The sequence below is a fragment of the Protopterus annectens genome, chromosome 5.part0 (genome assembly GCF_019279795.1).
Source record: "Protopterus annectens isolate FY-2018-M chromosome 5.part0, PAN1.0, whole genome shotgun sequence".
Lineage (NCBI taxonomy): Eukaryota > Metazoa > Chordata > Ceratodontiformes > Protopteridae > Protopterus > Protopterus annectens.
The window spans coordinates 1,518,321,245-1,518,347,837 of record NC_056735.1 but is presented as its reverse complement, the minus strand read 5'-3'; the positions used below and the strand labels follow the sequence as shown (position 1 = coordinate 1,518,347,837).

Sequence of the window (26,593 nt, the reverse complement as noted above, 5' to 3'; positions counted from 1 at the left end):
CATGATGTAAAAATATAAGTACGTTAATAAACATACACCGTCAAATATGAAGATTTTAATGAACACTGCTGCAAAACTTTATCACTCAAGGTCATTCATTTTTGCTTCCAAAAACGGGAGATGTGTGGTGTAGCAAAACACATTTAATACAGTATTTGTTTGATGTATTAACCACTTCGGTATATTCGTCAAGTCTAGGGATACAACCCATGCAGCTTACAAATCTTTCTTCCAAGAACAAATTCCAAAGTACATTTGGTGTAAAATTTTGAGAAAGAGAATCCAGACAACATTTATTTGGTAAATCTATAGAGAGAGATGAAAAGCGACAATCTGAATACCACAAACACAAATATTACATGCAAAATAACATGGCGAAATTTCTGAATGACACGGAAAAGGGTTTGTAAATGAAAATACAAAGTTGCACTTTTCATTTACAGTACAATTTTATATTCCTGTGGGTGTCGCTTGTAGGATTGTTCTAAACAATGATTAGTGACAGTGAAATGGGCGGATCGAGTGGTGATGGACCTCATGGACGGTGGCTGCTGCTGCGCATCTTGTGATACAAATTAAACCTTCAAAATTAGATTTTTAAAACTATCTTCGGTATACGTTTCTGTCTTAATTACGACTGGCTGTAAAATAAGATTTCACATTCGGTGACAAATATAGAGTTATCACCTGTCCCACTTTGTGAGGGACAGTCCCTCTTTGGGCAGTTGTGTCCTGCAAAAAAAAAAATTGTAAATATCCTGAGATAGGGTTGCCACCTTTTCAAATGCCCAAAGTGGGACATTTTGGGTACAAACGTCAGATTTTGCAGGGCAAAGAATACCCACAGCAAGTGCAAAGGACAGAACTTCACTTTTATGACTAAATAAAGAGTTATTCTTGTAGCATTTTAGTTGTTTATTCTGTTTATTATAACATTTAGGTGTTTCAGATACAGAATGGCTGTTTTATGCAACTGTTACATAAAATACAGGAAATATTTTTGTCCTAAAATCTCAGGACATTTGCCATTTTTTTCAATTTTTTTGCAGGACACAACTGCCCAAATTGGGACTGTCCCTCGCAAAGTGGGACAGGTGGTAACCCTATCCTGAGACTTTAGGACAAACATATATCCTATGTTTTATGTAACAGTTGCATAAAAGTTATTCTGTATCTGAAGCACCTAAATATTATAGGAAACTGAAAAAGCAACGAGAATGTTAGCAGAATAAGCTTTTATTTAGGCAAAAAACTGAACTTCTGTCCTTTGTACTGGCCGTGGGTATGTTTTGCCCTGCAAAATCTGACCTTTTTAATGTCCCACTTTGGGCATCTGAAAAGGTGCAACCCTATGACAAAAACGCCAACGAAAAATGCTGGGGGAACTCAGTTTACAGCAAAAGCACATGCAGTAAGGTACTTCAAGCGTGCCTCTCAAGTACACCTCCTTATGAGGAACGTACCTCATTTGGGGTCTTAAAAACTATCATATTCCTTGAAGTTCCACATTAAAAGTATCTGCCACACATTCAGTTAGGACTCTTTTAACGGATTTCCACGGTAACTAGAAATGAATAATATTAACTCATTAAACAATACTTTTTATAAGTAAAACCAGCATATTTTAACCATCCTATGACTTTCCCAGTTGAAGTTGTTAGTAAGCCATCAGTATGTGTTCCATATTTTGCCCATTTGTTCCACAGTATAAGGGATAATGTTCCTCATTTTGGAGATAGAATGCTGGGAGCTATGACTTCAATATTCTGCATAATAATCTTTAATATTAACTATCAGTAGTTTTTAAATTGTATAATGCATCTTGAAGCTTTTTCTCCCCGGGCCTTCACTGAAAATGGGTCAGTTCGGCCCAGTGGACTTCCCCGGTAATCAAACTGCAAAAAAATAAATAGATAAATAAATTTCATTCAATAATAAATCATTTCGTTTTCTGTTGCTACCACTACTATCCAGTTGTCAAGGAAGAAGCTTTTCTTACACCGGAAGTGTTTTTGTCCCAGCATGCTCCAGTGGGACTGTGACCCCTGTCTCCCTTCTTGGTGGTTGGGGTTAGTGTAGGATCATGGCTGCTTCAAAGCCTGTGGAGCCAGGTACGGGGGGCGGTCTGTCTCGCTGGCAACTAGCTTTGGTTGTAGGGGCACCGATCGTTATTGTGGCTGGCTCTCTGTATTTATGGAACCGGCGGAGAGCGGGTAAGAACAGCAAGGGGAGGAAAACTCCAGAAGGCAGAGCAAGTCCGGTGGTTGAGCGTCTGGAATCAGCGCAGGTCATGCATCAGAACCAGAACCCCGAAGAGTTGGTGAGCGGAGTGATTTGTTGTCTTTTTAGTGGTTTAGAATCTGTGTCATTTGTACCCGAGAGGCTGCGAACTACAGCTGCGTTTAACTCTTTATTTCCTGGATGTCATGCAGTCTGTAGTATTTTTTCATTTTAAGTTAGTCTAGTAATTTTTAAATGCGAGGTTTGCTTTAGGATTGGACAGTACGATTCAGCCAGTCTTTCTTAATTCTGTGTATTTTGAGGTTTGCAGGATGACAGTTACCTACAGGTTAGGAACAACATAATCAGTTAGGAGAGCTTGTGGCAGAGCTTTTATTCCAGCTAGATTGTCTTTTTTATTGTTAAAATCTCGACTTTTCTCTTTTATTCACTAACTTAACCAAATCTGATCTCTATAAACTCCCTAGCTGCTACAGCCACATTGACAGATTTGCCACCGGGATGCCCTTCAGGACACACCACTGCAACAACCTAAACTGTCTAGGATGGTTAGAACTGCACAGACTAATTCAGCACAACCAGCTTATAGTGGCACATAAAGTACTTAACCAACCTGAAAATACACCTGCACTTAAAAACATTATCAATCCCTACATCAATCTCCGACCACTTCGCTATTCCAAATAGACTGCTAGTTGAAATGTCAAAACAAGTAATTCAGCTGGTGTCTTTCTGTTTGCCAGCTCTGTAGGTAAAATTTGGACCTCACTCCCTGTGGATATCAACCTAGAATCCACTCTAAGTTAATTCAAGAAGAGTCTCAAACAGTATTTTTAAATTAAACTGGTTATGTCCTTGTTCCAAGTCTGACTAGGTCTTTCCTATGATGATGTGCCATCTACTTTATAACTCAGCTGGGTGTAAGTACTAGGTCTTTTACTTTGTGAAATCTTAGCTTTGTGAACGTGTATAACTTGATTATATAAATAATCTTTAAACTGTGATTATCATGAACCATGTAATATCTTATTGCTTGTACCTTGGAGCTTTTCTCCCTGGTCCCTGCTGAAAATGGACATGTATCCAGTCGGACCATCCCGGTCAACTAAAATAAATTAAAAAAATAAAGATATAGCGATGAATTTGCAGTATAGAAGTGGCTTAAGGGTTGATCTTAATTGTTCATAGGCTAGTACTAGGCTAACTGCCCTTATGAGCCATTTTAAGCCTAGCTCATTATCCCATGTGGAATCGAGCTTTGCACCTTGTGTCTGTAAGTTAAACGCCTTGACCAGTATACCAACTTCACAGAGGTGAATGCTTTGCTACTCCTCCTCCCCAATTACAGAAGGAGGTTTAGAATATGTTTCTACTGCTCAAGCCTGAAATAAGTGTAATTAATTATCCACAACACTCACCTAAAAAAAGGACACTTAATACTTTTATCTAGCATTGAGGAAATCGAAACCGGTGGCAAGTTGAAAATGTGGTAGGTCCCTTGCAGCAAAAGTACAACGGAAAGTAGTCTGGTTTGCCAAGACGCTGTGAGAGTCAAAACCCTGCACCTTATGCCTATAAGGTGAACACCTTAACCACTATGCCAGCCTCCCACCCTAAGATGACCCTGCTATGATGGACTTGATTGTCTCTGTGCTAACGGTACACTGTTTCCTATTTGGACAAAGTTTGAGTTTACTGAGTGGTATTAAATTGCTAACTAGTTGCACTTGGAGCATAAGGGTGCAAGGTTATTAATTCATATTAGGATTGCAGTGTTTATAAAGCTAGTACACAACTTATTTTTTCCAAGATGTGTTGAAATGTCTAATATGTAATAGTGAGTAGAGAAGGGTGTATTTCAATTTTGTATACATGTGTGTTCATTGAGTTCAGTAGGTGTGTTTACCATGGTGGAAGGTTCAATATCTTTAGAGATAATGGTAAGTAAGCTGCATTGACTCACTGAGACTGGTTTTAGGAACTCGACATGGATTATACAATTGGAAAGAATAGCAAGTTCTGCTTTTAAAGGTGCAGTAAGGTTTAGATTGAAAATGCATTGCTTAACAAGGGAATGAACTGTTTAGTTGTGCTTTTTTTTCCCCCTTATTTGGAAGAGTAGTGTGCTCCGACCACTGTGGCCATCAACACACACACACAGGAACTGTGTGGAAGATAATTAATTTAACACTAAGAGAAAAAAGAAGAAAAGGTGTATTATCTAGTACTTTTGGGTGAACAGACCATTAGTGGGCCACCCAATTGCTGTGTTTGGATGTAATCATTTTTAGTATGTTTGTAACTTATTAGAGACAACACTGTAACTTGTTTTTGCAATGGTACAAGCACTTGAAACAGAGATGTGCATTTTATATAAAAGGTGCAATATGTTTATCTATCCCTTTAACTCTTGACTGCATGAAGTCATAACGTGCACAAAATAATTTTATGTAAGAGTATTAGTTTGAAGTGTTGGTAGAGTAGATGACTGTATTTGTGGGTGCCAGCAGGTAACAGTCAAAACAATGGCTAGGATGTTGTGTTATTAAGGATGGCAGAAAGAGGGAAGTGGTGTTGCATTGTGAAAAACAAATGTATCTCTTCTGTGGTCTGGAGCATTCCAGTAATGAATTATGTTCCAACTTACAAGGCTTCACGTATTTAATAAAAATTGTGTATTTCCATTCTGTTGATTCTGTGACAAAGTGGCAGTTAAAATGGTCTTGCCTTCTGTTTGTGATTGCATTCACTTATATTGCTGAATCAGTAAGCAAATGTTTGAAAGTTTTCAATTTCAGCACAGAATATTAAAAGCATTGGTACTAATATACCATCTTTTCACTGACCCTCCCATTTTCAGGTTTTGTTTTGTAGTGTGATTTTTGTGTGTTGCCAAGCAACATGGTCTGCCAGAGTTAAACTGTTGTGTAGTATTTCTCAGTTTCAACCTGGATTGCTAAAAGTGAGTAGTTAGGAGTACAGTTCCTGTTGGTTTGTTTTGAATAACAAGAAAAAAAAGACTTGGCTGTTCACGTAAGGAGAGCCAGAGCCACGGAAACATTGTTTAAAATGGAGAAAAGGGTATCCTTGTATATCTATTGAAAGAGTTCAGATTTCTGCTAAACCTGCTTGTGCTCTTTAATTTGAAGGACTAGAATGTTGACTGCTGTCTTTTGTTCTCTAGTTAATATAATAATTCAGCCATAAGGTTTTATTCTTAAATATTTAAGTAATAACCCACGCCTGGGTTTGGGTAATGCTGGATTTACCCACTGTTGGTGTGGTTTGGTCATGAGGCCAAAGCCCGAATGCATTGCTTAACAAGGGAATGAACTGTTTAGTTGTGCTATTATACAATTACATTATTTAAGAATAAAAATACTTACTTTTCTTAAATAATGGCATTGTATAATGCCTCCATGCTGCCCTTCTGCAGCTGTCAGGTATCCTGGAGCAGTTCTGATGTACTGCGCATGCGTATCCTTACGCAGTACATCAGAACTGTGTGTAGAGGAAGCAACGGGGAAAGGAAGATCTCCGTTCCCTTTTTTAAAGCTGTCTCGCTATGTTAAACGAGTTTAACATAGAGAGACAGCTTTAAAAAAAGCAACGGAGAAAGGAAGATCTCCTTTGCTTTTTTTAAGCTATCTCGCTATGTTAAATTTGTTTAACATAGCGAGATTACAGCAACAGAGCTGTTTCATTCTCCGTTGCTGCCTAACACAAAAAAAAGTAAAGACTTATACTAATGGAAAAGGTCCGGGCGACCGGACCTTTTTTCAGCGTGCACGTTTTGGAATATTAATGGGGGGGGTCTTTGTATAATCCACAATATTTGCTGGGGATAGGGTTTAGATTAATGCATGCTGGTATTCAGATGTGAATGAATATTGGTGATGAAGGTAGCATCTTTGATAGTGGAGTCAGTATGAAGTCCATAGAATGAGGATAATTTTGGAATTTTAATATTTCCTCTTATGATCTGTAATTAAGTGCCTGGGGGTGGGTTGTCAACAAGTTTAAATGTGAAAACTACTGATTTGTGGCCAGTTTGAGGAAGTGGGGATATGGATCATTGTAAGGTAGAATTGTGATTGAGAACAGGGTTGAATTTTTGGGGTCTCTGGATGGGAACAGTTGGTTCCAGAAAATATCATTAACAAGGTCTAGAAGTACTGGATATTTATTCAGTTTAAGTAGATTGTCTAGTAAGATATAGGTGTTGGGTTTGACAGGGATTCTCTCTCTATATAATGTATTAAGATAGTTATTTTGGTTAACTGGGTACGTGGAAAGTGACCTATAACTAGAAATAATGCTTAACTTGGATTTCAAGGTTAAAATTATGTGAAGGATTTGTCTTGAAACAATGGGGTCTCTTACTGATACATATACTACCCCACAGTTGTCAGTGGTATCTGAATGAATGATAGCTACCAAAACTAGGTGTATAGGGAATGTTGTCACTACAGTGAAACAGTTTTGTGATTAAACCTCTAAGGGTGTGCTTAAGCTGCAAGAGAAGAAGTTCTGATATGTTTCTCTTAACACTTTCTTGGACTTGGTAGAACTACATCCGTATGATCCATATTTGAATATAATACATTGAAATGTCAAGTAGATGACTCTGCTAGTATCAAAAACCCTTGGAGTAAAAGATGCAGGCTATCCTTGGCAAAACAGGAAGATTTGTCAGCCGTCTCATTGCACTGTGATATAAGCTGGAATCCCCTATAGTGACACCAGCTACTAAGCCCATTATATTTCAACTTTGGCATCATTCTTTGTGATGGTAGGATCCCATTCAAAACCAGTATCTTCTCTGCCTCGGTGACATGCCTAGCTAACTTCGTCATATCATTCTCCCCTAATGTAGAATGCCTTAGATCATTCACACCCAAATGAGCAACTGCCATTTCCAAATCTTATGTACTAGGTTGGAAGGATTTCGGGGCCCTTGTTAAACCATGAACCCTGGCACCTGAGAATGAGTCTTCATTCCCCTTGGTAGTATGTTGCTCAGTGAGGGTGGATCAGTGTATCTGATCATGGAGTCACCAGTAACCAATACATTACCATGTTATGATGTGGACCTTATTGGTTTAGGTTCAGTAGCTAAGTGACTTGGGGGGGGGGGGTATTTGTACTTGGCGGAAGTGTGAATGGTGTTGGGGGTGTTTGTGGTGGGGAGTAGATGTGTGGTGGTAGGATGTGGTAATCACTGTCTTTTGTTATATTGGCTTAGGAGGTTAAGAGAAGGTTTTCTTGACAGCCTCTACATAGTCTGGATAGTATGTTGAGTAGTGTATGGAACTAGTGTTTTCTGACTGTGGTATTATGTGGCAGACTGGCCTCCGTTGAGTTAGATATGTATATTACTAAGTGTATATGGTAGAAATAATTGTGTCATCAGTAAGTATAAAACCATTGCTACATTGTTGTCCTGTACCAAGCTATTAAGATGACTGATGAAGGTGTTAGGATAGTTTGATACCCCATGCTGATAGAAGTAAGTGCATAATCAAGATATGTATGGGTATGTCAGTTAGATTAAGATTGGTATAACCATAAACAGCAGCACTAATAGTGCAAGTTAATAGTACAAAGAAAGACAAACATCACATCTCGTCTGTTTTTCATCCATTCAGGCATGTGGGTTGTCAGAAGGCACTGATCTTGAAGTTATCAGATCCAGAGCTCTGACTCCTTCCCTACTCAAAATTCATTAGGTTGTACCTCAGATGTTTGGCACTTGAACAGTACAGATGTGCATAAAAGCTCTGTTTGGCAGTAGGTTATAATGTTATCTTCTTACTGCAACTCCTGTCCTATGTTGAGAGTTTTTCTTTCACCAACTTCTATATTTAGTGGTTGCCAGTAGAGTAACCTTATCCCGATGAATCTCAGATTGCATTTCTTTTGTATATCGTAAGAAAAATTTGCTTTTCCAAATAAACCAAAAGCACTCAACAAGAGCGGTGTCTACCTTGACAGCCTTCAACCTAGGATTATCCATTGAAGACATCTGGGTAGCAGCCGCATGGGCAAGTGTACACACCTTTATCTCATAAGTTGGACACACAATCAGGATCACATTCATCTTTTGGTTCTGCCATACTCTGGAATCTCCTTCCCTGATATCATCAAATTTGACATCTTGGGATTCTATCCTACATGTTTGAATGAATGAAAGTAGACAACATTGGATATGAAAGTTATATACTTGCCATAATATTGGATCCATGTTGTCTGATTTTCATCCACTTCAAACTTCACTCACCCCTACCCTACCATTTTCTAAATTGTCACCTGTGACTTCTAGATTGAATGGATGTTGCTCCCTGTCTGTGCACAGTGATACTAGACTGAAATACTTTTCATTAACTATGCCAGATCGATTTTTCTCTCTGTTAAACGGTTTGTTAGGTAAATGTGGTCACATTTCATACTAATAAGGACAAACTCGATCTGAGGTACAACCTGGAGGATTATGGGTAAGGGAGGAGTCAGAGCTCTTGATCCTGTAAGCTTCAACATCGGTACCAAGGTCAGATCCTGTTGGGTCTGACAAACCCACATGTTTGAAGTGGACGGAAATCAAGACAACATGGATCTAACATTACGATAAGTACATAATTGCTGCAACACTGACAAAAGTAACTTGCTTGGAGATGCGGTCTGTATGTTGTTGGTAAATGTAGTACTGTCAACAAGAATTCGGTACCAAAATCCAGTAGTACAAAGTTCAGTAGTGTGTGGGGGTTGCTATATATATCAATTCACTGCAGGAATGCTGCATCCTGTAACAGCTGGTCTAATAATAAAGTCAAAACATCAAATATCCGATTAGGACAACAGTTTGAAGCAGCAGTGTGATGAACAGCATCTTAGTGTAGTATATAACTATCAGCACCATAGATCAGTGGTCATAAGCAGCATGGGTGCCAAACTAGGGATGATTGGTAGATTACTAAATATTCCTTGTTGGTCCAATGGCAGTGACAACTGCACAGAATGTGTGTGTGTGTGGGGGGGGGGTCATGAGACAAGGGTCAGTATTTTCCTTTCTTATTGAGTTTTTACTGCTGTTATGTAGGTTAGATGGAGTAGCAGACAGTTTTCACCGGAATATGGGCAGCAGTGTATAGTCTTTGAACTTTTCCTGTCTTCCTGGTTTTACGTTTTTTCCCCCCTCTGAAATATACATATTTGCTCTCTCATAATAGTTTTGTTTATTGTAACTTACTACTTGTATTTTTAGCTCTCTTTATTGTAAGTGTGTTTTCCTTTTCTAAATGTAAGTTTAGAAAGTTTAATATTTGTTATTGTATTACTTTTGAACATTTGTATTTGTGTTCTACCTGATTAACAAATGAAAACATGAAAAGTAAAACTAAAATGAAGTAGTAAAGTCCAACTTTAATGTACAGAGCTCAAAATATAGAATAAGTGCAGTAGAATTTGTATGGAAACGAGGATCTTGCCTTGATGTTGCAGGATTCATAGGAAAGGATAGGATTCATAGCAAAGGGTTATCTGAAGTCAGGTGGACTAGTAAGTGATGACACCTTTTTACTATGTAGTGCAGTTCTTCATGACCATGTGTTTTTGCAAAACTAGTCTGATCTCATTTGTTGAAAGAGTTTTGCAGTGGTGACTGCTGAAAATGGTACTGGGATGTACAATGCAGCTCAGTTTAAAGCAAGCTAGTCAGTCAGTGAGGAAACCCCAGTGGAGAGAGAGGTATGTCTAGAAAGTATGGCAGCTACTGCTGCACTCGCCAAATAGGGCAAGAAGTTGTTATTGTTTTCACAAAGGCTAGTCCATAACATCCAGATCAGCTTCTTGATGGGTCTCTGTTGGTAAAAGATCCTTGTACTGGTGGTCAGTCTTTTCCAGCTGCTGGGTTGTTTAGCGATGTGCAGCTCAGCCAACACTGTTGAATATATACTGTAAAGTTCTTGGCCCACTGACCGTTTGATGTTTATGGCTTAGCTAATTACACATCCTGAATTTGCATAATTAGAGTTGCATAGCCCAGTACCGTAATTGGTTTTCAGTTGTGTTTTAAGTCCGCAGTGTGGGTTGGGGGTAGTAATGTTACTGCTGTAAATTAGCTGTTGTAGGCAATCCATGTTTTTACTTTTATATAATTGTATGTCTTTATTTTTGTATAATTGTATCTCTTGTAAGAGGTCAGAACAGTCTGCTTTTTTGCCTTCTCTCATCCTAGGAGAGATATGCCTGTTATTCCTTATTCCTCAAGTGCAGACTTTTTTGTACATAGAAGTACATCATAATGAAAGTGTGTTTTTGCTATTTACTTTCATGTGATCTAAGTAATCCATAGAGTAAATCTCTCAGAACAGAGACTTTCGCTGAGGTCTTGGGATAAAAAAAATGAACAGTAGCATTCTCCATGCTCTGCATTCATTAGGAGCCATGAGCAGCCATTCATGTGTCTGTACTTCCATAGGCAGCATTCTTAATGTATTTGTATTTCATGGGACAGTACAGACAAATAAAACTGCAGTCAGATTGGCTGGAATCTCGCTTGTATTTATTTTCATTAATTCTCCGATAGCTGCAATATTTATTTCTGGGCTGCAGGAGAGTGTCTCCGTTCTTTCAGATGATTTGTGTGTGTGTGTACCGTATTTCTCCGAAAATAAGAACGGGTCTTATACTTTTCCCCCCTGCCAAAATACGCATCAGGGCTTATCAGGGGATGCCTTATATGCCACGTACAACAATCTACATTTATTCATGTACAAAAATCAACATTTATTCATGTACACAAATTGACATTTATTTGGTACTTTTCTGTTATTGGGCGACAGTTCTAGGTAACACATTAACAGTTGTGTGAGAATTGCAACAAACATTTTAGCTTCAGAATATCTACACCTTGGCTTTCACAGTGCAATATTTCAGTCGTGGAGGACTCCCAGGGAAAGAATCTTATGACCTTTCTGCAAAGAGAAGAAGTTGGGTGTCCGAATGGTTCGAAAATGGCGACCAGAGTATGATAACCTCAGTCAACAGGTGTCAGTATTATTTTATAATTCAACACGTCCGTCGTGTGTTGTTGATGATCTTAACTGGGGCTTATTTTTGGGGTAGGGCTTATATCATGACCACCCTGGAAAATCATGCAAGGCCTTGTTCTCTGGTTAGGTCTTATTTATGGAGAAATACAAAATATATAAAATGTGTGTCAATGTATACACACACACCATTATTTATCCACGTGAGCTATTTTGAGGATTGTCAGTTCATCTACAGCATGTCTTTGGTATGTGAGAAGAAACCAATGCAACAGTTGAAAACCTCTGGTTACAGATTGGGAACCGAACTGGATAACCAAGTGCACCAGTTTTGAAATTGTTAACCTGATAACTGGATTACATGTAGACCTTTATTTCAGGCACTGGTGCTAACCCTTGCATCACTGTGCTGCTCGTTTGGTTTATTTATTCATTTTAGTTTTTAACTAATTATGTGTGGGCAGCTGGTCTGAGCTGGCAAATAATAGTTTTATCATTCAATGTATGCATAGTGTGATTGTAATATACATGAAAACTGGCCTAACTTGACAAGGTAAGAAAACTATTTGAGATTTTACAACATATACAATGTGCAAAGCACAATGATGTGCAAGTTTAACTGAGCTATAGTTTAATGTGGGTTCTATAATTTAGTAAATGGTTAGAGTTGATAGTTTGCATTGTCAAAGCAGTGACATTTTTAAAAGGTCAGTTACAGTTCAGGCACTAGGTCTTGAAGGAAATAAGAATAAGCTCTATTTGAGGAAGGTAGAATGTGCTTTATTGTAGGCAGTATTTTATAGAAGATGTGCTCTGTTAATGAGGTTTTGAAAGGTGGCCGTTTTAAGTGTGTGTATGCTTTCATTTTAAGATCTTGAGAGAGTAATGATAGACTTTTCTTTGTTACATGTGGTGGCAAAAGTTACAAAAAAAATCTGTAGATTTATTGTTTTGAGCAGCAGTGTGACTTTTTTTTCTGTGAATGACTAGGCAGTTAAGTTTGGCAGTAATGTCTTGCAGTTGTGTGACAGGAGTGAAACCCAGTTGTTTTTTTGCTACTGGGGTGTTACGCTAAGGCAATTGCATATTCCAGTTTCTGGATGTTTGTGTTTTTAGCATTGTGGGTTCTTGGATTTTGATCTTCCTCATATCACAAAAAAGTCCTTGGGATTCCTATACATGGTAAGTTTTTTATGTATACAAGTCCCAAACCTATGCATGGGTTAAAACTAGACGCAACCAAAAAGTGCTCCAGAACTAAAGAATAAGCCAATAAATAGGGTTCCTATTATTTAATCGAGCGCTTAAAGTAGCGAACGCTGTTTCATTGAATGTGTTTACTTGAAATGGCAAAATGCTGAAGCACAGAAGAGCGATTTTCCTAGGGAAAAAAATCACTGGACCATTTTTGGGACTTTACCATTTCCTCCACTGTGGTGCCATCTCAGAGTTGGTATATTTACGTAGTTTTTTTTTTTTTCTCTCCCCTCTGGGAAAAAAATTGCTGATCCGTGTGTTCGACCATTTTGCATTTTCATAGTGTTTGGGTCGATTATGTAAGTAGTCTGTTTACTAAGATGACAAACCAAACTCCGTTTTCACTCTGAACAAGCTTTCAGTGAATCATTACTCATCCTTTCATTCATACTCATGCAGATGTGCGAAACCATCTCATGATCATTAACAGAAACAAACATCAAAACATATAAGATAAAAAATAAAAACTCTGCTGTAACATTTTCTTTCGCAGAGTAACATTTTCTACAGTTTGAAGTATTTGCTTTAAATATATAATAAATATTACCAAAAAAATACTATGTAACATTGTAATTTATAATATAATTTATCCAAGCCCACATGTCTACCTTATTACTCTTGCATGCCACCTTTAACCCTCACATAAACTTATGAAAACCGCTTTCCCCAACAGTTCCGTTGTGCAAAATACCCGGACACACACACACACATGCACAAAAATCACATAGATACCTTTAATTTAGTCCTTGTTGTAACTCTAACCCAATACATTTCTGTGTGCCCCCCCCCCACAAAGAACTACATTACTATACTGTAATCAATTCCCATTTTCGATAAAATTGTTCGCACCAAAACTTTAACACATAAACGCAGACTGTAATGCCTACCCTTTTTACTTGTCCTTACTTTAACCTTAACCTGGTAGCACTCGTGCACCCGCTTATGTAAACACACCTTTCTAAATCTATCCCTGTACCTAGATGTTACCGTAAAATTAATCAATAAATACTCCCATGCAACCTGTCTCCTTACCTAGCTGTCCATAACCCACACTCTCCCACCCCAGTTCTGATTGCCTGACTGAAAAGTATTAGAGCTTCCTCCATCTGAACTACACTTAGCCATCCAAACACACAGTTAAAGAAATTGCCATTTGACACACTTCAGTGCTCACACTGATATATAACTGTATATGTAATAGTGATATATGGTTACTGATCATTTGATCTACAAAGAAAAAAGGTGTTTCTAAACCACAAATGACCGAGTCACATTTTGGCTTGTAGAAGAAGTTGGTTTCATTTTGGAGGATAGAAGTTATAATGCAGATTGGTGTCAATCATTATTGGTTCTTGCTAATGCCCACTTAAGTTCTGCATTTGTCCAGAATTTGTGTACATGCACCAGCAGTAATTCAGTGTCACGATATTTACTCTTCCCATTGTATTGTGCCTGTGGAGTTGGCACATGTGGGGGGGGGGTAGGGTTTGCCCTCTGGAAATAAAAACCTTTGGAGATATTTTACTGAAAATGCCATATTAAGTCAATGTTTTGTGGTTAGATCAAATGCATTTTTAATCAAACAAACTGTTGGGTACACGTAGGTGTGTGCATGCACGCACATTTTTATGTAATGTATGCATGCTTTGGGGCTCCCCCCTTAGACACATATACACACCTGTGAAATAGCCAAAGTTTGGCTTAGTTCAGTTCTTTTATAGCTGACTTCCAGCTAGGCATGCATTTATTGACTTTTATCCTTCTACATGTAACTTAATTTGTTTAAAAACTGTATTGCAAAGTTTAGTTTTATATTTGTATTGATTTTAATTTGCTTGGGCCTTTCCTAACATAGATTCGGGCCTGGCTTCTTACCCGAAGTTGTGTGTGCACCAAAGCAAATTGGTGGACTTGTGAGGTCGTTTATTATTTTGTTTGATCCCATGCCATATATCTTTAGTTGAAGACTTTTTTTTCTTTGTAGTAGTAGAAGATTTGAAAAAAAAATTACCTGCTTAATACTTGAAGATCAGTGGGTGTTTTGTTAATTAATGGAGAAATATTGCCCAAAGAGGGACCTGTGTGACTCTTCCCCATTGTGAGGATGGTTTTATTTTGAGAATAACAGTAGTAACTAACCTGTTGGGAGTTTTCTTTTCAGTGTTTGTAAATAATTTTGTAAATTTTGAAAGTCTTTTTAAACCATCCTGTGTGGTAAATATTGCCATTTTTATGAGAAGCAAGTGATTTACACTATTTTATGCCTGTAAACAGGGCTTCTGTTAAGAATCTATGTTTTTATACTTGGTACATACAGAACAGAAATTGTTGTAGATAGTGCTCCAAAATTTTCTGTCTCTCTAAAACTGTTTTGTACATAATCTTAGTGTAAAATGTTTTAATTTTGTTGTGGGCCTGAAGTTGGAGGAGTTAATTGAGTTTGGATATTTTGATAGATGTGAGTGCATACGATTTACGGTCATTAGGCACCACTCTTGTAGAAACTGATAAGCATATAGATTTTGGTTAATGGTTTGAAGCTGTGGGGGTCCACTTTTTTTTCAGAATGCATGGGTGGGGTTTGGATATTTTGATAGATGTGAATGCATACGATTTACGGTCATTAGGCACCATTCTTGTAGAAACTGATAAGCATATAGATTTTGGTTAATGGTTTGAAGCTGTGGGGGTCCACTTTTTTTTCAGAATGCATGGGTGGGGTTTCCTATCTGAAAGGGGTACTTTATCAGGAAGCTGGGAATGGAGTTTGGGTAATGAAATCTGGGTGACTGTCCTGAAGTAGTTTGGATGCAATAATCATTGGATAAATTTGGTACAATAAAACATGCCACTAACTCTTCAAACAGAACCAATCATCGCTTAGTCCTAAAACAGCTTGATTGATTTGAATTACCCAAGCAACTCACTTAACACAAAATTACTTGCAGTCCACAAAGTTAATGCGCAAACTGGAATAAAGCAAGCCCAGCTAGGCTTACTGCATACATACACCCCCACTAGGCCACTTCTATCTGGTACCTACAAACCACACCTGTCAGCAGAAACGTTTGTTCCAGCTATGTCACCCACACCTGGAACTATGTCCCCTTTCTTTTCAGCATATTAACCATTCCAATTTAAAGACCAATCTGAAAAATATTTGGCATCTGCACAATGCTCAAAGTGGATGCATGACCACCTAGTTGTCATAGTTATGCCTTTCTTACTTTGAATCAGCAACTCCTCCATATCTTAGCAGGTAGTAATGGTCAAACATCAAAAGTAGCTCTCGCTTATTAATACTGTGCTACTAAAGTATGCTCTTCTACCCAGTAACTGACACTTACTACTCTTTATTTCCTCTGTTATGGAAGAACACTACATACTGACCTCTCTAATACTAATTATTTCCTTCCCTCTCCGTCCATGCCCTTAATCCCCCCGCCCCCCCGCACACTACTCCTCCTCATCGTGTTCTGTTACTCTTATTTCTTACGTCCATAGTCTATTTTCAATAATTATAAACTACTTCGTAGACTTGGATAGCCTGTGTGAAGTAAAGTGTACTGCTATTTGCATATTGTATTCTTGATCACTGTTCTTCCTAGCAATATTTTGTAAATGTAATAAAATCTGTTTTGGACCTCTTCTCCCCTTGTGTATACTTGTGTGTCAGCTGTTGTAAAATGTTTTTGTGTGTGTGGAGTATTTCGTTCCCCAACTCATTGTAAAATATTTAATCTGTTGTTGTAGAGCGTTTCTCCCCGGGTAATCGCAGAAACTGGGCCATTGATTCTGTTGTCCTTTCCTAGTTACCAAAAGACAAGTAAAATAAAAATATTTTTAAAATATGTAACTGCTGAAAGATTAGGGGGTAAAAATTATTATTCCCTGCACAGATAATGAAAAAGGTTATCATTTAGTCAGTTTTGTTGATTGTTTTTCTCCAAGATTCACTTTCTCCCACCTCCTTTATGGTGGATAAAATGCTTTTAAGTTTTCTCCCGGAATATTTAGATCACTGAGATGTACAGGTAAAGTATGTCTATAGCAAGAAGCATTTAGTCTTTCTACTACTTTGTCAGTGCTCAGAGTTTCTGGTTGTAAAATGTTTCTTGGTCATCAGCAGTTTATTTTCTGTTTTTACCACTTGCCATCCACAAACCTTTGTACTACTTTAGCTTTCTACCTGTATTAGGATAAACATTGTTTCAACTATTAACAATCTGCCTGTATTAGGATAAACATTGTTTCAACTATTAACAATCTACTAAGAAGTAAATTGTAGGCCTGGTCAGAGTCAGACCAGTCTAAATTGGGTAGGCTTGGGCAGGGATACTTGGTTATAGTCTACTGTGGAGAAGAACCATAATAGATTCATAAATTAGATTGTCAAACATATAACCCTTCAAGACACTTGATTACCATAATCCCTTCTTGATATTTCTCATCTTGATATTTCCAATATTTTTTAAGAATGTTAATGACTGCCTCTAAGATTATGTAATTTTCATTAGAAACATTGTGTAACTGATAAAGGTTCATTGGTAAATACTAGGCAGTCAGACTACAGGACATTTCAAGCATCAGTTTCTGTTATTTTCCCTATTATTGCTGATGAGTTCTCTGGACTGGTGTTAACTTCTCCGTCAGTGGGTTCCAGGCATATTCTTACAGATAGAAGTGGGTCAGAAGTTGCCTTGCAAATGTGACCAAGGTCTCTTAGTAACATGAGAAATGAATATTTTCAGAATAGATCGTGTTTCAGTCATGTGGCTTATTTTCTTAGTAAGCAATCTTGCATCATTTTGAGTCATTTTTATCGTGTTTGTTCAAAGATTACAAGAAACAGTGTTGTGCTCAGTGTGTCAAATGAGGCAGATGATAAATAGTACAGTGATGTCCTTACAGTGACTGTGTTTCCATCAATATTAAATGCCCTGCAGATTGCTCTTCTGGCTTTGGTAATTAGCCACAGTTCAGAGTTAAAAGATTTGTGGATGATATCAGACAGAGTTTTAAATTTATATATTTTTTTGTGATTAACAGGTTCATTTTGTGATTGTAACTTGTCATTTTGACAAGTTTTATGACGCTGCATTTACTGATGTTAAAGGTGACGTTATTACTACTGTGTTAGGTGCATATTTTCTTCGATAGACCATCTCATAGAACTTTTAAAATAGTTGTTTAATCTGCAGTTATCAGCATATTTGGTCATCCATAGTTTATTCCCCAGTATTTATGCCTGAGAAGATAAGGTCCCAAAGCAAGGTGTCCCTAGTACATGGACTTTTGGGACATTAGTGATAACCTGTGGGATAAACAAGAATTCTCCCCCTTCTTGTGCCATCTTTGTTTAGCCAGTGTTTTAACCACTGAATTGCAATATGGATAGAAATGTATTACTTTTAGTTTTTTCCTTATATGTAGATTTGCTAGAAGCCTTTGCATGGGCAAGATAAGTAGTACACCCTGCTAGCCTTTCAGAATTTTGCTTTTACCTCTTCAAAGAATGCCAGAAGGCTAAAAAGGTAATATCACCAGTTAATAAGCCCTTAGTGTTCCATGTCTAAAAATAAGTAGGTCTGTGTAATTTTTGTGTAAACTCCAGTCTCTCAAAAGAGTTGGCTTTAATTGTTACTGAAGATCAAAGACATAATGGCGAATGCATTTTTTAAGTGAATATGCTGTTCTGTGTTTACCGTGTGATAATGGCTTCAGTGAAATTTATGTGAATCCTAAGTCTGTATTCCTTGATGAAAATCTGCAAACGTGACATTTTGGCTAGAAAGTTGTCCTGGTTTAATTTTCTTTTTGCTCTTGCATCACAAATAGTTTGTAATGTGGTGGCTTATGACAAGTTATATGAGCAGGTGGAGGGGTTCAGCTGAGGTACCTAATGCTGAAAATCTTTGTTTGGTGAGAATTTTATTTGTGTTTGGGGAAGAGACCATTTTAGATATGGATTTTGGAATTGGTTTTTAATTGAATATAATTGCAGTAATTAATGTAAATTGTTTACCTGTTTGAATAATGCCAGCTTGGAGTTGGTTTCTTGTTACCCAACTCCAGACATAGTGAAACAGTGCTGTTTGTCCATTTTAATGGACTGTCAAATCCACAGGTAAAAATAAATTTAAAGAGAACAATGTTGCTTTTTACATTATTCTGTTAAGAATCATTGTGTCATTTTATGTATGTTAAGAGACTCCGCCATTATGAAGTTTTAACAGATGTTGGGCATTAACCCATCCATGTGAAGCAGAGTTCCTCCTTAACCCAAATTAAAGTGCAACCTGGACAATTGGATGGGGAACGGGAAATTCATCCCTGGTTTGGCACCTATGTCTAATGGACAACACGGCCTGTAAATGGTTCACCTCCCAGGCCCCTAACTACACTTATTAAGGGTACTAGAATTTGTCAGAGATTTGGAATACATGGCTAGGCTTAAAAAGGCCCTTGTGGCTGTTTAGCCTAGTAAACACCTATGGACTGTAAAATAAAGGACTTCCAATATTGCACTTAAGGCTTGCCTCTCGGGTCACTCATAAAATGTTTGAATAAAGTTGGCTATAAGTTGCTGTTTATTTTACAGAAGTCAGTGGAAAGAGTTGTGCATGGTAGATTGCCTATGTATGTGTGAGGAAAAATAGCCAGAAGGCTAAAAAAAAAAAAAAGAAATGGAACTGAAGGCTACTGAAATATTTGGAGCAGAAGTTGACCACATGACTATGGAGAGAAGGAAACAATGGTAAGTCCAGTGATGTCCATTTTTGAATAAAGCTCAAAAGCTGAACTGGAGTTCATGAAGTGCACAAAAGGTATGTGAAAAAGTTGACAAGATTTTGAATGACTTGTGTGACACCTGTGCACTGGCCTAGTAATCAAGGAGCCTCAATCCTCACCACTAGCAACAGTGAGGGGCATCCACATTGGGAGGATAACAAGTACTCACACAGTAAAGTACAATTTCCCTTAAGACAACACAGAGATCACAGTCAGGCTGGGGCTGGTTTTTCCCTTTATCTCTAGCTCCCCACTGGCACAGCTATAGGGTTCAGATCTCAGCCAAGTGGTCAAGCCAAAACCTCCAGCACCCTCTCTGTCCATCCAGTGCTTCATGTCCTTGCCCAGGTATCTGACACGCACACACACTTTTGAGGTTTGAGTTGTATACAGACACTCCTGGGGAAGGCTGGCACAGGTTCACTAGCTATGCCCCCTTCTGCCTAGACTGTAAGGTAGTACCGGCTGCCATCAACCACAACTTATCGGCTACTGTAAAGACCCTTACCAAAGGTTCATAGGTTGGTACTAGGCTATCAGCCCTAGGGCCTATACAAGCCTAGCCATAACAATTCCCTGGCTATTTCTTCCCACACTATTTACTTCCCTGGACCCCTGTCTAGTAGGGCGACTGATGTGATCCCCGGGGGGAATTTCCTTTCTCCCATCCAATCATCAAGGTTCCTTTTGAAGAGGGCCAAAGAGGCACTCAGCTTGACATGTATGGGCAATCTATTCCAGAATCTGGGGAGTCTCTGTCTCCCTTCCCCCAGTCCTTTAGTGACTAAATTACTTGTTTTCCTGTTAAAGGCTTGTGTGTGTGTGTGTGTGTGTGTGTGTGTGTGTGTGTGGCTTGTGTTAGCCTTAATAATTTAATAAATTCTTCAGTAAAGGGTGTGTCTGTAGTGTGTTTGTGTTGTTGTCAGGCACTCCTTTTTACGATGTCAAAAGACAAGGTCTCAGGCTTCAAGAAGTGTGACTCGTGCTGTCAGAAAATGTCTCTGACAGACTGTCACACTTCTTGTGTGTATTGCCTGGGGCCTTTGCACCTGCAGGACTCTTGTGCTGTTTGTCATGGTTTTAGCCCTAGAGTCCTGCAGGAACGCAAAAATAAATTAATCTTGCGGGGTTTATTAAAGCCTGAAGGCCCCCCCGACTCAGTCTGGGTCGGGGAAGCCTTCCAAAACTTCCAAACAGTCGGCTCTGGTTTCAGAGTCGACTGCTGGAAAGACTAAGTCGGCTTCGACATCGGCTCCGGCCGGAGCCGATGTGTCCAAGCCTCATACTGTTACCTCGGCTCCGGCTGGAGCCGAGGCTGATAAAACTCCGTTGGCGCGATACTCTTATCGGAGCCACAGTCTAGGAAGAGGTCCAGATCCCCCTCTATCGGCTCCGTGCATTCGGCGCCAGGATCCCCTCTTCTTTCTGAACGGAGCCATAAAACTCATTCCTCACGGTCTTCCAGGTTATCTGACCATGATTTGCAAAGGGTAGTGAGTAGACTTCTCAAGTCCGAGGCACTGGCCCAAATGCTGCATAGCTCGACTCACCAGTCAGTGGCCATTTCCGTTCCCCAATACATTCCTCCTCCAACTCCTTTGAGTTCGGAGCCAGGGCTTGTCGGAGCCATGACTGTCGGTGCGTCGGATCCGATACCTTCCCTTTCGGCTCCGTCGTCTGCTCCGTTCTCCTCCTTGGAGGGATCTCGGCGCCGAGCTTCCCTCGTCGGCTCCGAGGGGGCGGGTGGCATCGGACCCTTGTCCGACCCCGCTCTCCTTCTCGGGGCTTCGGCGCTGGTGAGTTCAGCTCCGACATCGGCTTCGGAGCCGTCCCTGTCGGTGCCGGGGGGAGGTCCTTGTCTCTTCGGAGCGGGGGCCTCTGGCCTTGCCTGACAGGGGTGCCTTCGAGGTCATGCGGAGCGTGCTAGAACCAGGTTCTGCCCCACAGTCGGCTCCTTCAGCCCCCCCATCTACAGTGCCTGCGGTGATTTCTACTCACCCCCTTGTCTTGGACCGCAGAGAGCCAACTCCTCAAGTTTCCCCATTGGGAATTTCCTCCTCCTTCCGAGGCCTCTCCTGACCCGGCAGGAGATCCCCCAAGGAAGAGGCAGTGCAAGAGGAAGCACATTAACTCCCCTGAGTCTATCACCTCTGACACTGACTTAGAGGAACTGAAGTTCCCCTCTATTCCCCTCTGAGGATGTCTCCTTTGCTGACATCCTTGAGATCCTGAAACAGAGGGGGAACTGGCCAGCCCTTAACCCTTCGGAGGATGAGTCAGTGTATCTTGAGGCGTTTGGCTCTCGACTTCTACCTCCTGGGTGTCCCTCCCTTTGACCCCCTTATGGAAGTGGTGGCAAGGAAGGCTTGGACGGCTCCTGATTCAGTGGAACCCACCCCGAGGAGACCATCTAAATTTATTACTGCCCCTAGAGATAAAGATTTTTTATCCAAAGGTGTCCCTGTTGATGCCATGGTGGTGGCTGCGGCCACTAAGAAGGAGTTAGCTGATCCTTTGGTTCCTGTCGATCCTCCTAATAAGGAATCTAGGACCATGGACAGGTACGGCAAGCGGATGTTCTCATCAGCGACCTTTTCAATGCATTCGCTGAATTACTTATGCCACTTCACTCGTCTCCAGAGAGATTTACTCAAGGATATCGGTGAACTGATAAAGGATCCTACAGCTGAGGGGTTCAAAGACACAATGAACTCCCAGTTGGCAACCCTGAATTCCATCGTTAACTCCTCCATGCGGCTGGTCTCTTATGCTGCAGATGGGGCGAGTAGAGCCGCAGGCACAGGTGTTGCCTTACGACGTCACGCCTGGATGCGGCTATGCAACTTTGCGGACACTTTCAAGGCGTCCTTCACCAATTCTTCCTTTGATGGATCATCCTTGTTTGGTCCACAGGTGAAGGATACATTGACCAGGTGCGAGGTAGAAGATAAGACTCTCTCTGCCGTAGGAGTCCGTTTTTCTACCCCTTCTAGACCCTATCCCAAAGGTCAGAGGGGAGGAAAGATGTGGTTCCGCAAACAGTCCCAGGGAGTTTCATCTGACGCACAAGGCCAATTCCCCTCTAGAGGCAGAGGGGGGAATAATAATGGACGCCGCCCTAGAGGCAGAGGAGGTCCGCAAAACCAGGGTAGCAGAGAAATGTTCTCTGACAAACCCTTTCAGCATCCCTGAGGGGCTGCCCGGCTGTCCACCTTCGGAGGCAGTCGGGGGAAGGTTATCCCTGTACCCAAAAGCCTGGATTTCCCTTACTCAAAACAAATGGGTACAGTTGATCATATCCGAGGGTTACAAAATTCCCTTTATTCACATCCCAACCCAACCCAAAAGATCCCTTCCAGGTGTTCCACCCGGTCTAAGGGAACAAGCAGCATTAGAAATTTCAAAGCTGCTATCAAAAAGAGCCATCCAATCAGTCCCGGCAGACCAGCAAGGATCCGGAATCTACTCCAAATTCTTTTTGGTACCAAAAAAAAAACAGGAGACTGGAGACCCATACTGGATCTCAGCTACTTAAACAAGTATGTCCGGAAAACAAAATTCCGGATGGTCACGCTACAGTTCATTCTACCCTTCTTTGGTCAGGACAATTGGATGTGCTCGATAGATCTTCAGGACGCGTACTACCACATCAAGATGAACAGACGCTCCAGGAGATATCTCCGCTTCAGGCTGGGAGCCAGTCACTACCAGTTCAGGGCCCTGCCCTTTGGTCTCACTACAGCCCCCTGTGTGTTCACCAAATGCATGGCAGTGGTCGCGGCTCACTTGAGACGTCAAGGATTCCAGGTGTTTCCATATTTAGACTGGCTCCTTACCGCCACCACCAGACATCAGCTTCTTCTATCCAGGGACTTCACCATCCAATCTTACCAAGCTCTAGGCATTTCGATAAATTTCGAAAAATCTGCCTTGTCAATCTATTACCTTTATAGGCGCCACCTTAGACACACTCAGTCTTTCAGCCAGACTCACAGAGCAGTGTGTCAGACATTCGGAACCAAGTTTCCCTTCTCTTACAATGCAACAAAGTCAAAGCCAGACTAGTTTTGAAGGTGTTAGGACTCATGGCAGCAGCTATTCCCCTTCTTCCCTTAGCTCGCTTTCACATGAGGATCCTCCAATGGATGCTGTTTACTCAATGGTCCTTTCAACAGCTCCCGATGTCCCATGCCATATTGATAACTCAATCATGCCAGAATCAACTGTCTTGGTGGATCACATCACATCAACTTCTCCGAGGAAGACCCTTCACTCTTCCCCTCCCAGTCACCACGTTGACAACAGACGCCTCCCTGATCAGGTGGGGGGGCATTATCAGGGCAGGACAGTCCAAGGCACGTGGCAACCTTTCGAGTGCCACTTGCACATAAACGTCTTAGAGATGAGAGCAGTGCTTTTAGCGTTGCAAGCCCTTCACGACTCTCTTCCCACTGGGACTATTGCAATTCAAACAGACAACATGTCCGTAGTGTGGTACATCAACAAACAAGGCGGAACCAGATCATAGCCTTTATGTCGAGAGGCACTCAGACTTTGGCAATGGGCGATCTCTTCTCAGCGTTTTCTGATAGCAATGCACATTCCTGGGAAATCCAACGATATTGCAGACAAATTGAGCAGGGCAATTCTCATGCCCCACGAGTGGTCTCTAAAGAAATCAGTTCTAGAAGAAGTATTCCTAAGATGGGGCCAGCCTTGCTGCGATCTTTTTGCTACTCCCCAAAACAGCAAGTGTCACGACTTCTTCACTCTCTTCCCGTTACCAGGCCATCCCACCAGAGACGCTCTAGTTCACGATTGGCCCCGGGGACTTCTGTATGCCTTTCCCCCCTTTCCACTGATATCTCAACTAATTCAGAAAGCCATCGCCTTGAGAGTGACAATGATCCTCATTGCCCCTTACTGGCCTCGACAAATATGGTTTCCGTTTCTTCATCGTTACCTTTTGGAGCAGCCTTGGCATCTGGACCCAGTACCAGATCTGATAACCCACCAATCGGGTCAGCTACACCAATCTTTGCTTTCTCTAAACCTCACAGCGTGGTTTCTCCGATTCCAACCTTAGCCAGGCTTCCCTCAATATCTCGCTCGGTCCGAGATATCTTGATAGCCTCTCATAAATCTTCTACCCGGAAGATTTATAGTAGCAAATGGAAACGCCTCTCCTTTTGGGCAACGTCAAAAAACATAGATCCCTTTACAGCACCTATCCAGTCTATTCTAGATTTTCTAGCAGAACTCTTTCATTTAGGATCAGCTGCATCTACCATTAGAGTTTAATTGGCTGCCATATCTAATTTTCATGTTGGTGTCTCGGAGTCTAGCATCATGGCTCACAAACTCTGTAAAGCCTTTTTAAGGGGTGTATTTCTTCTCAAACCTCCAATCAAAGATTCCCCCGCCTCAATGGGATTTGAACTTTGTTCTGGCATCTTTAATCTTTCCCCCCCTTCGAACCGGCGGCTTCATGTTCTCTGAAGTTGCTTTCTTGGAAGACACTTTTTCTGGTAGCTGTAACTTCAGCGAGAAGGGTATCTGAACTCCATGCTCTGTGCAGTCGTCCTCCTTACTTAGTGTTTCACAAAGACAGGGTATCCCTCCGTACTAATCCATCCTTTTTGCCTAAAGTTTCCTCTCAAATAAACTTAAACCAAATTATTGATCTCCCCGTCTTTTTCCCTAACTATTCAAACAGGTCGGAACAAAAGCTACATTTTTTGGATGTTCATCGCCAACTTAGATATTACTTAGACAGGACTAAACAATTCAGGAAATCTAATCAATTGTTTCTGTCATATGCGGAAGGGAAATTGGGCCTTCCAGTTACTAAAGTATCCCTCTCTAGATGGCTCGCCTCTACAATTACCTTCACCTATGAGATCAGACATCAAAAACTACCCTCAAGACCTAGAGCTCATTCAACTAGGGCATTAGCTACATCCGTAGCTTTTCAGGATAGGCTGCCAATAGATTCCATTTGTGCAGCAGCCACCTGGGCTTCTCCTCATACATTCATTTCACATTATAAATTGGACATGGTTTCCAGAAGCCGTGCCAATTTTGGTTCCACTGTTCTCAAGAGTCTGTTCCGATAGGCCACCCGGGATAAGGTGCTAGGGACACGGTCCCATCCAGCAAGAATGAAGGCGAGATTGACAACTTAACATTAAGAAGTTATGTACCTACCATAACGTTCCATGTTGGTTGTCTTATTCTCGCCTTCTTTCTTGCGTTCCACCCTCCTTCCCCCAAGCCTGGACAGACCGACAGGAATTCAGTTTGTGTTCTTCCTCTGGAAGTCGTCATTCCCACACGTTCTTCCACCTCTTTTATCCTTCTGAGGTCTGCGATACTTTTTACGCAGATTGTTTTGAGGTGGGTTTCCCTACTTCATTCTATGGAGACTAGGGTTGCTTGGTATAGCTATCAAACGAGATCTGAGTAGTTACTGCCTAGCATTGTGGGATATAGGGGAGCCTCGAGCCGGTGGAATTAGCTCTCGAGCTTTAGTATTGGCCGAGTCTGAGCCGAGGATCGGCTCCGAACCCATCCAGCAAGAAAGAAGGCGAGAAGAAGACCACTAACATGGAATGTTATGGTAGGTACATAACTTCTTATTATAGTGCCCCTCTACTCGTCACTCATTAGACCCATCATAGAGTACAATGCCCCATTTGAGATGTACATCACAAGACGCTTCTAACAGCTGGAAAGACCACAGTAGTACCTCACCAAGAGGATTACTGGTCTCAAACATATGTCCTATGCAGCCTGACTGAAAAAACTCTGACTGTACTCAGTGGCATATCTCTTACTCAGAGGTGATGTCTGCCTGACTTACAAAGCCAAGTCCAACTTAGACAAAGTATGCATCCCAGCTATGTATTTTGTAATGTAGTTAGGGGACAGGGAATGCACGTATCCAGATTGAATAATACTGATACTGGCTTTTCTTCAGAGTTATTGAATCTTCGGGATAGATTTAAGCAGCGAGGGTGTGGTCAGCGTGACTTGAATGAAGGGCTTTGTGAAATAGACTCTCTGAGGAGAGACAGAGCCAAACCCTATTTTTCTCATCATCTTCAGGTTGAGAGGTTTAGAAATTCCACAGACAATTCTGAGTTTAAAGTCCCCATGTTTTATACGATAGATAATGGGAACATCTATTAAATATTGAGTAAACATTGGAATGTGCTGTTGACAGACCCACAGATTGCTAAAGTTATAGGTGGGAA

The 26,593-nt window shown here is 40.7% G+C and overlaps 1 protein-coding gene across 1 annotated transcript in view; it reads left to right on the top strand.

Moving 5' to 3' along the window:
• The first annotated feature begins 2,025 nt into the window (after positions 1-2,025).
• Positions 2,026-26,593, top strand: part of TOMM70 (translocase of outer mitochondrial membrane 70) — a 766,277-nt gene continuing 741,709 nt past the window's right edge. Inside the window, exon 1 of the mRNA XM_044071328.1 lies at positions 2,026-2,320. Within this exon, the coding sequence (XP_043927263.1) occupies positions 2,084-2,320 (237 nt within the window). The 5' untranslated portion in view covers positions 2,026-2,083. The remainder of the gene's footprint in view (positions 2,321-26,593) is intronic.